The following is a 13,291-nucleotide window of genomic DNA, read 5'->3' as shown; positions in this document are numbered from 1 at the left end:
AATCTCATGCACATTCCTGCAGGGTTGGCTTTAAAACTAAATCCTCAGATCACAGCCTCTTAAGTAGCTAGGATTACAGGTATGAGCCATTGCCCCGCCAGCTTTCTCCTTGTCTTTCTGAGAGCCCTTCCTCCTTTGCTTTGTATCTCCCATCCTCCCTCTCTCCCTCCCTCCCTCCTTTCTTCCTTCTAATTTGGTTACTTCTATAAGCACCCTATCTCCAAATAAGGTACTCTCTAAGCGTATTTCTTTCTCTTCCCCTCTTCCCACTCCTTTCTTACCATCTCCCATCATTTTCTTCCTCCACCTACTTTTTTCCTTCTCATTTTCTTTCCTGGTGCTGGAGATTGAATCTAGGACAATATGGATGCAAGACAATTACTCTGCCAATGAGCTATATTCCTATCCCTTAATTTAAGAAATTTTTAACAGGTTCTTGCTAAGTTACCCAAGCTGGTCTTGAACTTGTTATATAGACTATGTATGCCTTGAGCTTTGTGATTTCCCTGCATCAGTCTCCCAAGTAGCTGAGGAATACAGACGTGTATGACTATACCTAGCTCTTGTTCTTGTCTTCTCTTTTCTTTGCTTTTTTTCTTCTCTTTTCTGATTCATTTTGATGTTTTTATTCTTTTTACTGTATCTCTTTCCTTTTCAGAGTAACAAAAAGCCTGGGAGCGAATTGAACCAGCCAACTCCATCATCCTTAGAAATGGGAGAGGCTGTGATAGTCATATGACAGTAACTTTCCAATTGCACTTCAATCATTTTGACCATGTTAAAATGTCAATATGAGGTGAGTATAATATTTATTAGAAGTCAGTTTCCCCTACAGACACTAAATAAATGCCAAATCAATATCTAAAATGTCCAACTGATTAAGCACCAAGTTATTAGTCTACCAAGATCCTCTATGTGGTATCTGAAGGTCTTAAAATGAAGCCCTTTTGTAAGCAAATTCCAAATGGCAACTTGGCAAAGGAGAACAAGACTAACAACCGAGATTCAATGTGAAAAGGTGACTGAGATGTGAAATGAATGTTAAAAGGGGTGACATTGATTTTAAAATGCACTGTGTTCATAAACTGCTTTGTTAAATGGCAACTCCTCTGTACAACTACTTGAAGATAATAAAAACTATTTGGAATCAACAACACAGAGACCATGTGGATATGAACCTAGATCCATAATGCCAGGGTAGAGTAGTTATCTTTAGAGACAACATCGAAGTAGAATTTACAGCAATTTTAGCAATTTTAAAATTTAATCTATATCATTTAAAGTTTCGGTCTGATGACAAATGATTTAAAATGGAGTCAAGTATTTCTATGAATCTCTCAGAGATTCCAAATAAAGTGCTCACACGTGTAATCCTAGGTGCTTAGGAGTCTGAGGTTTAAGAATAGCAGTTTGAAGCCAGCCAGGTTAGGAAAGCCAGTTAGACTCTTATCTCCAATAAACTACTAAAAACGCTGAAAGTGTAGCTGTGACTCAAGTGGTAGAGCTCTAACGTTGAGCCAAAAGGTCATGGACAGTGCCCATGCCCTGAGTTCAAGCCCCAGGACAACACATATACAAAAAAAAGTCTGGCTTTGTCATTTACTAGCTGTATCATTATGGACAAATTGTTTAATATTTTGTGTGTCAATCTTATATCTGTCATATAAGAATAATAATATCTATCTCATCAGGGAGTGAATATTCTGTGAATAATATATATCATGTTCCTCAGAAATCATACTCTATGAATTTAAACTTATAGTCATAAACTTACAGGATAACAAAATAAGCAGTGCTTATTAAAAAGGAGAATTTTGAGAAGGTAAAATGGCCAACTATGTGCCAAATATGCTAAAGACTGAAAGGAACCTACTAGATTTAGCAGCTGGAAGGCCATTGATGGTGCCTGTAGATGGGGTGAGGGGAGGGAATGGAAAGTTAGGAAGAAAAGGCAGAAGGAAGCGGTGTTGGTTCTGGCAGGAAAGACTCTGAAAGGAGGGACAATTAGGCAATGTCTACCGTATGCCTTCTGCTTCTACACACAGCGGTAGCAGGGCGATGACTTACAAAGACAGTGAATCAGCAATTTCCCAAGTCCATGTGAGAGATTCGGTCTTTTTGCCTCTCAGTTGGTGCCCTTCTAATCTTTCTTATAAATGAAAACTTTAAAACCAAAACTTCTATTTCTGGCTTTTCCATAGTTTGCTAAATTACAACTTGAAATATTTAGAGGTTTCTAGCATGCACAGCAAGCTAAAGGTGTATGTGTATGTGTGTGTGTGTGTGTGTGTGTGTGTGTGTGTGTGTGTGTGAGAGAGAGAGAGAGAGAGAGAGAGAGAGAGAGAGAGAGAGAGAGAGGTGGAACTGTAAGAGTTTTAGTAAAGAGCTATACACTACTAATTCATGGCTGGGGCAGGAATGAATAAAGGAGCATTTGCTCATTTGGGAGAATCAAATGCAAGTTAAAGATGGTATGTCTAGATTCAGACCTCTTAATATCAAACCCATTGGCATGTTACTGTCAATATGAGTAAAACGTAGGTGCTGGTTTTTATACTTTTTCTATGTTCCTTGGGGGGATTTATGCATGGAACAAAAAGATTTTTAAGCCAAAGCCATAAGGAAGATGCTTGAGTTTGTAATTTATTATTCATATTTTTGTGTGTGCCAATACTGGGCCTTGAACTCAGGATTCTGTGCTCTTCCTTAGTTTATTTGCTCAAGGCTGGAACTCTATTACTTGAGCCACACCTCCACTTCCGGATTTTTGTTAGTTACCTGCAGGTAAAAGTCTCACAGACTTTTCTGCCCAGGTGGTTTCAAACTATGATCTTCAGATGTCAGCCTTCTGAGTAGCTGGGATTACAGATGTGAGCCACCAGCACCTAGCTTGCACTTTATCATTATTCTACTTAGTACTGTGGTTGATGCCAAAAGGCAGATTTACCCAAGTTCTCTCTGAATAATTTCAGTTTATCAGCCAGAAAGAATGATTTCTCAGGGGTAAGGACTATAGTTCCTGCTTCCTACTGAACCAAATGTGTCTAGAGCTAAAAAGGGCACTGGGTATATTGTACAGTGGAGTTTCTGGGGCATTCACAGAGACAATGATCTGTAAGTTTTCCCCCTTGAGGATGTTTCTGGAAGTTTTAATACACTGTTACTGTGGGGAAAAGAAAGCACCTGGTTTGGAGTCACAACGTCTCCTATGAAACCCAAGTTCTGTTACTTCTAGTGCCTGGATCACCACTTGCCCTTACCCAGCCTCCTTTTTTCCCTGTGAAATGGGACCATCACATCTAGCTCAAGGGTAATTGTACAGATGAAATGAGAGGCTGGGTGTGTAGAATATCCACATTTCTGCATATTGCTCCCACATTTGGATTCCTAATATATCACTTATTCTCTACCAAACATTTGAATTCTACTTGTCAATATAACTGTGATAACCTGAAAGACAGTGGGGTAGCAACTTATCTGCTCCCCATTCCTCCCACAACTGTGCAGATTGTGGAAGTCAGAACCTCTGGTTGTACCTCTACCTCTCAGAATGACCTTGAAAATGACATTGACTCTGTGAGCCTCCTTCCTGGTTCATAAATTGTGCTTGGGAGCCCATGGTGGTATGAAATAAATACACTCCAAATTTTCTTCTGTCCTGAACCTTGTCAATCCACTTTCCATACCGGGCTATTTTGTCATACTTATGGCTCAGGGTAATTCATTAAGAAGCATTATCAGTCATGGTTATTATTGAAAATTATAAATGGTTGCCTTAGAAAATGTTAGCATGTAGTGAAATCATTCACAGAAAAGGACTTTTCTAACTAGAATGTGTCTTGTTATAATTTAACTTTGTCATAAAAAGATTATTCAGAAGGGCATGAGCAATGGTATGTTTTTTTAAAAAAGTCACAGTGCCTACTTGTGAAGACTGTAGACCAGAAGACTATTTTAATTGTATGATCAAACAAGTCAAGAGCCGGGCGCTGGTGGCTCACGCCTGTAATCCTAGCTACTCAGGAGGCTGAGATCTGAGGATCACGGTTCAAAGCCAGCCCCGGGCAGGAGAGAGACTGTGAGACTACGATCTCCAATAAACCACCAGAAAACCAGAAGTGGCGCTGTAGCTCAAGTGGTAGAGTGCTCGCCTTGAGCTGAAGAGCTGAGGGACAGCGCCCAGGCCCCACGGCTGACAAAAAAAAAAACAAGTCAAGAACAAGAACCAGCCTGTCTGCCTGCCTGTCTCCCTCCCATCTTTCCTTCCTTCCTTCTTCCTTTCTTCCTTGCTCTCTCTTTCCCTCTTTCTCCCTCTCTCTTCTTGCTCCCTCATTCTTCTTCCTCTCTCTCATCCATTTAAGACAAGGCCTCACTATGTAATCCAGCCTGGCTTCAAACACATCATCCTCCTGTCTCTACCTACCAAGTGCTGGGATTCACAGGCACCTACCACCACACTCAACCTGATAATAACATCTTGGCTTGAAAATAAAAATTATGATAACTATAAAAAAGTCATTGATATTCCATTTTTTAATTTTATGCACATGGATGTTTGTTGATGTACCAACAAATAGATTCTGGAGTTTTATACAAGCAACACATTAAACAGGGTCAAATATGAACACGAGCTATTTGGATACTTGAGACACGGAAGGGTGTGTGTTCTGATCACTTGCTTTTTTGTGATCGACACAGCTGTCCTAAAATATACCTTTGCCTACAAGGATCCTGCAGGCTAATTTCAGCAGCTGGGAACCTGCCCAGGCTGTCATGGGCTTTTAGGTACGTGGCCACAGGCAGTCACCAGCAGGCATCTATCTCTAGAGTTTGGGGGAGTTTGCAGCAGCATGGTCCCAACCCAAATAAGAACCTAATGGAAAATGATAAGCCATGGTTACATATTTAAATACTTCCACTAGCATAAATAAGGAGCTTGTTTCAAACCTCTGTGCCCACAAAAAAGAGTTTCTTCAGCTCCACAGAGATCAGCGCTGATACTATTCTGGACCAGCTCTTGTCTCAGAACAAAAAGTTACAGATAAGAGCCCCTAGGGGGTGCTTGGTGTACCTACCATGTCTTGGCTAGCCACCAAACACCCTGGCCTTTGTAGTCAGGGATTCAGCTCGTCTGCTTCTTATTAGCTGGGTGACTGGGACTGTCTCTGATCTGTAAATTGAGAATAAAACAGTGCTGACTTCCTACAGTGCATCTGAGAGTTAAATGAGATGGAGCATTGTATGCTTTGTAAGGTGCTTTTCATACAGTAAGCCTTGGGTATTGAATGTTATTATTTGGTGATATGATTATTTTTAGTTTTTAAAATTGTCTTTCAGTAGTTGTACAAAGGGGTTTCAATTGAACACAGCAGTGTATGATACAATGTGACTTGATGCATGTCAAATCTTTCATCATACTCCCCCATCTCTCCCTGCCCCCACTCGCCTCTCTAGTCTTCCTAGTTCCATTTCATTTACTGATAGTACTATTAGTAATAACTGGGGGTCAGAGAGGTTAAGAGATTTATCCCAGGTCACCAAGCTAACAATTGCCAGGACATAGGTTAGAACCTAGGGATGTCTGCCTGTGTTTACTACATTTCCCCCAAAAGAGGAATAAAATAGTTGCTTTTAGCCAGAATATTGTCAGGAACACGATATCAGGATCCTGAGAAATGGAGTTTGCCCTGGTGCCAGTGGCTCATGCCTATCAGCCTAACTACTCAGGAGGCTGAGATCTGAGGACTGCAGTTCAAAGCCAGCCTGGGCAGGAAAGTCAGTGAAACTCTTATCTCCAATAAAACCACCAGAAAATCAGAAGGGGCGCTGTGGCTCAAGTGGTAGAGCACTGGCTTTGAGCTGAAGAGCCCAGGGACAGCACCCAGGCCCAGAGTTTAAGCCCCACAACTGACCAAAAAAGAAAAAAAGAAAAAAGAAAAAAAATGGAGCTTGGCTGGGTAACTCTGGCTAGAATGATCTCTTAGAAATGCTAAGCACCCCAGAGATGAGCAGTGCTGTTTCCAGACTAAATGGATGATGTAAATGTATGACTGCGGGCACCACTTCCTACAACAATCCTTTGTGTGTTGCTGAACATAGGCAGCCAATAAATCTTGTGCTTCTTTAATTTTTCTTCTTACATTAAAACAAAACAAAGTGGATCCTTCACAAGTGACCATGTATAGAAAACCTTACTTTGTGTCCTTAGTGAGACAAGAAGGTACAGCATTATCACGTAGTTGAGTTCCCGGTTCTTTGAGAGGTATTGGTTCTTATTGCCTTGCAGGATTTTGATGCTGTTACCCCCGGCTCACACACTTTATGTTAGACTTTCGTTCATACCACTAGAACTAGACACATTTTTCTGAAGCTTTGCACGTTACCTAAGGAAATTCACCGAATTGGGCTACATGGTAAGATCCTGTCTCCAAAAAGCTTGGAGTGTAGCTCCGTGCCTAGCATGTGCAAGGCTCTGGGTTCAATCCCCAGCCCTGTAGAAAAAAACAAAGGTGTATGTGGCTCCCATATTTCTATTAGGCAGTGCTAGATAAGAGCACAGAGCAAATTTTAAGGAAGAAGTGACTAAAAAAGCTGAGTAAATATTAGGCTTGGAAAGTGTTGAAGGAGAACCTATGAATCCCTCCGTTTAAATCTTGTCTACGGTGAACAGAAATGCAGTGTTTTCACTCAGGTTTCATGACACTGATGTTGCGTGGAAACTGTAGACCTTCAACATGTCAATATCTACAATGGTAGCCAGCCTCTTTTTCCAGGCCTTTGTGTTTCTTGTATTTTATGAAATAATTAAGTAGCCAGGGAGGAAAAAAAACCCTACCAAGAATGGAGTTGAGGCAGAAGAGGACGCAGTCCTGCACAGGAATTAGAAAGGCCACTGTGTCATTTCTGAGAGTGATGAGAACGAAAGCCCTGGCCATTTATTTGCTTAGGGTCTGCTCTTCTTTGCAAGGCTTTTGGCAAGAGACATAGCATCTATTTAAGTGGGTCACAGCCTGTTAATTTCCATTCATGGAATTTGTTTCATTTTCTGGTGTTTCAGTTTGCTCCAAGGCCATGCTTTAAATAGTAGTGAAGGCGTTTGTGGAAGAAATCAAAGTTTCGAGAATGGTCATTATAAACTCCCTTTGTCAGTATTTCTTCACCTCCTGATGAGTCTTCCGCAGGACCTGAGCTGCTCCCCTAGAACCCAGCAAGCTGTTATCAGAATTCTCCAGCCACTCCTGGTACCGTTGCCAACAAGCTGGAAAGAATTGTGTAGGAGGAAATGGCAGTTTTGCCGAGTCAGGCAACTTCTTCAACCCAAGGGTGACTGGTAATTAGCATGGGGCCACAGGAGGGACAGGCATCCAAGACCTAACTCTCTCCAATCTCTTGCCAGTGAAAAGCACCCATGGATACAAATTGTTCCAAGTCCTTGCAGAGAAGATCTAGTAGAGTTGGGCTATAAGCGGGCAGCAGGCATGGTTCCCAACCTTCGGGCTTCTGGGATTCCTTGAGTCTCGTTAGACTGTGGATGAAAAAAGTGAAATCAGGGGACCATTAAGGCCTGTGCCACTCACTAGTTCATGCTTTAGATTCAGACCCAGACAAAACAAGAGTAGAAACTCCAGTCTAAACGCGCCCTTAAAGCAATTCTAATTGGAAGGTTAGTAAAAACACCTGGACTTTGGAGTGCTAGGAAGTGGGGCTGCACAGGGATCCTTTATGTAAGCAGCATGTGACCTTGGCCAAGTCACTTCTCCTCTCTTGGAGTTGGATTTCTATCTGTAACACGGGCACACAGGGCTTTTCTTTTGGAATTGTTGCCAGGCTTAACCAAAAGTGGTGTGTGAATACAGGGAATGAAGCAAATCCTGCTCACTTTCCCCTTCTTGTCCTTCATTGTTAAAGCTTGGTTATAAATGAATGTCTTACAGGGAACCCTAATTCCAACTTCTGGTGATGCCAGTGTTTACCCACATTATTTTTAAAATTATTTACTTTGGAGACTGTTGGATGATGACCACGACCAAAATGAAGAAGAAGATGATGATGACAGAAGGATGAGGAGAAGAGTATTATTTTTTTATGCAGTAGCAACACAAGGCTTGACCAAGGTCACATAGCTGTTTACTTGCAGGTCAATGCTTTCATCCCTGTAAAATCACTACAATACCCCCTTATAATATTATCTCCATTTTACATGTGAGCAATGAGATTAAGTAGCTTACCCCAAGATTATGAAACTAGACAGTAGTAGACCTGGGAACTTGAACCTAAGGGTGACCAACTCCATTGCCATTCTTAACTATGTTACACTGTGTCCATGCTGAGTTCACCTTACTTTTCTTAAAACCAAAAAGGTTTTCTAAGTTTGTAAAATCAAAATATGTTTCTTTAAAAGAATTGTTTATGACTTTAAATATCTTAAGATGTTTAATATCTCACTTAAACAAAGAATGAATTGGAAAATGGATCCAGTATGAAAGAAAATGGAATTTCTCATTCTGTTTGGGAATTCAAGAATCTCAGCCTTCCTAGAAGCTAGGATTACAGGCATAAGCCATCTTATGAAGCCCCATCTGGCTTCATGCAGTATTTCTCATGAGAAAAGGTGAAGCAGTTCTGTCTTTTGAGTTGGTATCACGTTCTTTGATGTTACTCAGAGGATCCCAGTAAAATTCTTCTTTCTAGGTTTCTCTTTAAAAGAATTATCCCCATGCCAATATTGTGAAATACTGTTTATTTATTGAATTTACCTTCCTAAAATTTGGGCTAGACATTTGTCAATCCACGGCCATCAGCCACTGTTGATCATAGTTCTTTCTTAAACCAATTTCTCCTTCTTGCTTACGCAGGATATCTTTTCCTTTGGGTGCATTCCTATTGTACTAATTTCTAACCATTCAACACTTCATTGATGACCTCTAAAAATTGAACTGTTTTTCTTTACTTTCTAGGTAATACCATCCCTAGTCCCTTATCAATGACTCTTAGATTTCTAGTTCTAGGTCTGATCTCTTTTCTAAAATTATAGCCTTGTGATCAGCAATCTCCTGAAATCTTCATTCAAATATCTAATGGAGATCTCAAGCTTCAGCAGTCCAAAGTGTTCTCCTCAAGAAATGGTTTCTCTCTCCTAGTTGCCCAGAGTGGGGAAAGAAACCCTTATGTCCACTTTTTCTGTGTCACTCCCTAGTGAATCTATCAGTGAATCCTATTGGCTTTACCTTCCAAATACTGAATGTCAAAAATATGAACACTCTGCTACCTCCGCTGCTACTCTCCTGGCCTAAGCTTTCATTATGCTGTACTCTCTCACTTGAATTAGTTCAGTAACTTCCCGACTGGACCATTTTCTGCCTTTACTAGAGTAGGTTCTTGATATAGAGGTCAGAGTGATCTGTACAGAACTCAGGTAACAGCAAATCTTTCTTTTTGCTCAAAAGTTTTAGTGGCTCATCAACTCCTTGAAAGTAAGATCTGAAGACAATATAATGACCTGCGAGGCCTCTCTGGTTTTGCCCTAGCTAACTCTTTTGCCTCATTATTTTATCTCTTGTTACCTGTCTCTCTCACACTCACTCTGCCCTAGATACACCCAAAGAGAGGCCTAGAACAATGATCACTCTTATTTTGATATAATTTACTTCAGTGCTAGTATTTTAGACAGATCTTTCCTTGCAACTCTTTCTTCCATCCCCTCCATTTCTATATCCCTTGTTCTGCCTAATTTCCCCCTAGCATACCACCTGACATAATAAATACTTACTTATTTACTTTTGATCTCTCCTATTAAAATATGAGCCCATATTTTAGATTCCATGACTTACTAGATGATTCCTATCGGGTCTCCCTCTTTGAACACAATTTGAAAAGCTGAACCATAGAGACACGCGCAACCGTGCCCGTGCGCGCACACACACACACACACACACACACACACACACACACACACACACACACACACACACACATTCTGACAAGCATCAGAGACCTAACAATATAGAGGGAATTGGAACAAGGAAATAATTAGAGACCTAAGACATAAACCAGAACCCTTTGGGAAAGGAGGATTTGCTGAGAGTTAAAAGCAATTAGAGAACAGAGCTTCACTGAGACCTGGGGAAATCATTGTGCTACCTTGAAACCCCATGAGCTGCCACATGGGCTCTGAATGCAGCTGAGACACGGAGCTAAGTTTTTGTGTGAGCTGTGTGAACATTTGGGACCTGGTCTTTCGTCCCCTTCAAAGGCAGAAATGCCCTTATGCAGTATCCTTTCCTCTGGCTTGAGACAAATACTATGACCTAGAAACATGTGGTATAACTCTTAATCTGTCCTTCAAACCTCAAATCTTGCTTCCAGTTTCAGGAGTGAATAAGGGGAAAAATTAAAAGCAAGTATGGAGGGAAATAACATCATCCTGGTTTTCATCACTAAATATAATCAACAAGCCATGAAAGATTATAAAGCAAATCAAGAATCAAGGCATTTCAAAGTAGAATCAAATACAATAGTAGACACTAAAGCCAGGCACACAATAGTATTATTGGAGAGCTGTTATGAAGCAACAATCCTGATGTGCTTTATGGTGCAAATGCTTTGGGATTGAATACTATACTGTAATAAATCCAGAAAGGAGCAAATTAGAGATTATAGAATGAAAAATTATAGTTAACACATTTTAAAACTGAGTGGATTGGTCTAACAGAAGGTTTTACACAACTGAAGAGAGAATTTGAGGACTGGAAGCTAGGAAAGAAGAAAATATTGAGTAGGAAAGAGCGAATAAATGAGAAGATGTAGGAAAGGGAGAAAAAATAATAGAGCAGGAAATATCTGAAACAATGACATAATATTATCCAGTGGCTTGGTGAAAGACATCGTTTTGTTTTTCATTAAGTTCAAAAGAGGTCAAATAAAGTTAAATTGGATAGATAGAAGTATGTACCTAGACGAATCAGAGTGGAACTATGGAAAATCAAATCAAAAGAGAAAAATCTTTAAACTCAGCCAAAGGAAAAGAAGAATCATCAACATAGCAGTAACAGTTTGATGTCTCAACAGCGAAAGTGGAAACTCAAGGCCACTGGAAAGACACTTGTGATACAAAAATAAAGAAAAGCTGCTAGCCTAACATTATTTTATCTGCATAACAAATCTTTAAATGATAAATGTGACGTGTAGAAGAAAGAAAACAGTTGTGGGAAAAAAAACCCTGAAAAATTGGGCTGGGAAGTTGGCTCAATGTGCTTGCTTTGCATGCATGAGGCCCTGGGTTCGATTCCTCAGCACCACATAAGCAGAAAAAGCTGGAGGTGGCGCTGTCGCTCAAGTGGTAGAGCGCTAGCCTTGAGCTGAAGAGCTGAGAGACAGCGCCCAGGCCCAGAGTTCAGCTCCCACAACCGGCAAAAAAAAGAAAAAAAAGAAAAAAAAACAAAAACCTGAAAAACACTGCCAGTTTCTTTTTCTTTTTCTTTCTTTTGTTGTCGATCGTGGGGCTTGAACTCTGGGCTTGGGTGCTGTCCCTCAGCTCTTCAGCTCAAGGCGAGCATTCTACCACTTGAGCCACAGCACCACTTCCTGCCAGTTTCTATTGTAGCAAATGTTAAATGTCTCTAATATATCACAAATGTTTGTTTTTCAACTGGTATATGAATAAATGGACTGTTACAAACACATAATGGGATAGTACTCAATAATATTTGTTTGAGAAAAATCCCTTTTTTTGTAGGCTGTGGGGCTTGTCCTAGGGCCTAGGAGCAATCCCTAATCTCTTTTGCTCAAGGCCAGCTCTTTACCACTTTGAGCCACAGCTTTACTTCCAGCTTTCTGGTGGTTAATTGGAGACAAGAATCTCATTGATTTTATTGCCTAAGCTGGCTTTGAACTGCAAGCCTCAGAGCTCAGCCTCCTGAGTAGCTAGGATTACAGATGTGAGCCATCAGTGCCTAGCAAGAACCACTTTAAACATATTCCTGGCACTAGAGTTTGAACTGAGTGCCACATGCTTAACTCAGCTGGCACTCTACCACCTGTGTCATACTTCCAGCTTTTAGCTGGTTATTGGAGATAGAGCTGAGAAGACTTTTCTGCTCAGGTTGGATTGGAATCTTGATCCTCTCCTACCTAGCCTTTTGGGTAGCCAGGATCACAGGCCTGAGCCACTTGGATGGAAGAATCACTTTTAAAATAGCCCGCATTGACTCTTTCAGAACTAGTTTGACATTTAGTTGCCTCTGGGAATGACTGACAGAACATACCAAAGTCACTGAGCGCGGATGATGATAAACCCTCTGGGCAGTGAAGGTCACGCATCGTATCACTTCCCATTTCCCCTTCTGTTTGGCCTGCTTGCTTCCTCCCTCATCTGACTGGGTGCTGTTTCAGTCATTTCTGCTGTCCCTTGTGGTTTGGCTCATGGCCCCCTGTGACACAGCCAGAGAGCCAAGGATGTTGGAAAGGCATTCGATGTGGGTGCTTCGCTGCTTCAGCCCATGTCTTACATCACCCAGAGCAGCAGGTAGCCGTAGACTTGGAATTTAAGGCCTAGACTCGTATTAAGGATACTAAAAATGTACAGCTAAATAACTTTCCTATTAGTTTATTGTTACCTTGCTTGTTTCCTCTCTCTCTGTCTTTTTTCTCTTCTTTCTTTTCATGCTTGTTTACTTTTTGTGATGATTTGGGTTTCAGTTTGTCTAGGTTTAGATATTTACTTTTGGATTTTGCTTGCTGTTAGCAGTAATCATGGCTAATTGAATCTTGTTCATTTTTCTTGATGCTAAGTGGTTACTTACTATTGCTTGGGACAATGTCTTGTATGTAGCAGATTTTCTTCACTTAAAAAGAATAGTAGAAGCTGGGCACTGGTGGCTCATGCCTGTAATCCTAGCTACTCAGGAGGCTGAGATCTGAGGATCATGGTTCAAAGCCAGCCTGGGTAGGAAAGTCTATGAGACTCATATCTCCAATAAACCACCAGAAAACAGGAAGTGGTGCTGTGGCTCAAGCGATAGAGTGCTCGCCTTGAGCTGAAGAGCTGAGGGACAGTGTCCAGGCCCAGAGCTCAAGCCCTATGACCAACAACAACAACAACAAAAAGAATTGTAGATAAGGGCTGAAGGTGGGACTCAGGCATGTCTGCCTAGCGAGTCTAAGGCCCCCAAGTAGCATAAAGGAAAACAAAGTAGACAATATAACATCTGAAACAATAGTCTGTATGTTTTCTTTTCTTTCTTTCTTTTTTTTTTTTTTTTGGGTCCGGTCGTGGGGCCTGAACTCTGGGCCT

At 40.9% G+C, this 13,291-nt stretch overlaps 1 protein-coding gene across 2 annotated transcripts in view; it reads left to right on the top strand.

Moving 5' to 3' along the window:
- The first annotated feature begins 760 nt into the window (after positions 1–760).
- Positions 761–13,291, top strand: part of Ndufb6 (NADH:ubiquinone oxidoreductase subunit B6) — a 45,247-nt gene continuing 32,716 nt past the window's right edge. For both annotated transcript variants that reach the window (XM_070008555.1, XM_070008545.1), the window contains exon 1: positions 761–796. In XM_070008555.1, coding sequence (XP_069864656.1) covers positions 776–796 — 21 coding nt within the window. In that variant the 5' untranslated portion in view covers positions 761–775. The remainder of the gene's footprint in view (positions 797–13,291) is intronic.

The sequence above is a fragment of the Dipodomys merriami genome, unplaced genomic scaffold (assembly GCF_024711535.1).
Source record: "Dipodomys merriami isolate MVZ:Mamm:240054 unplaced genomic scaffold, mDipMer1.0.p SCAF_11, whole genome shotgun sequence".
In the NCBI taxonomy this organism is placed as follows: domain Eukaryota; kingdom Metazoa; phylum Chordata; class Mammalia; order Rodentia; family Heteromyidae; genus Dipodomys; species Dipodomys merriami.
Note: the sequence above shows the minus strand (reverse complement) of the source record. Positions and strands in the feature narration are given on the sequence as shown.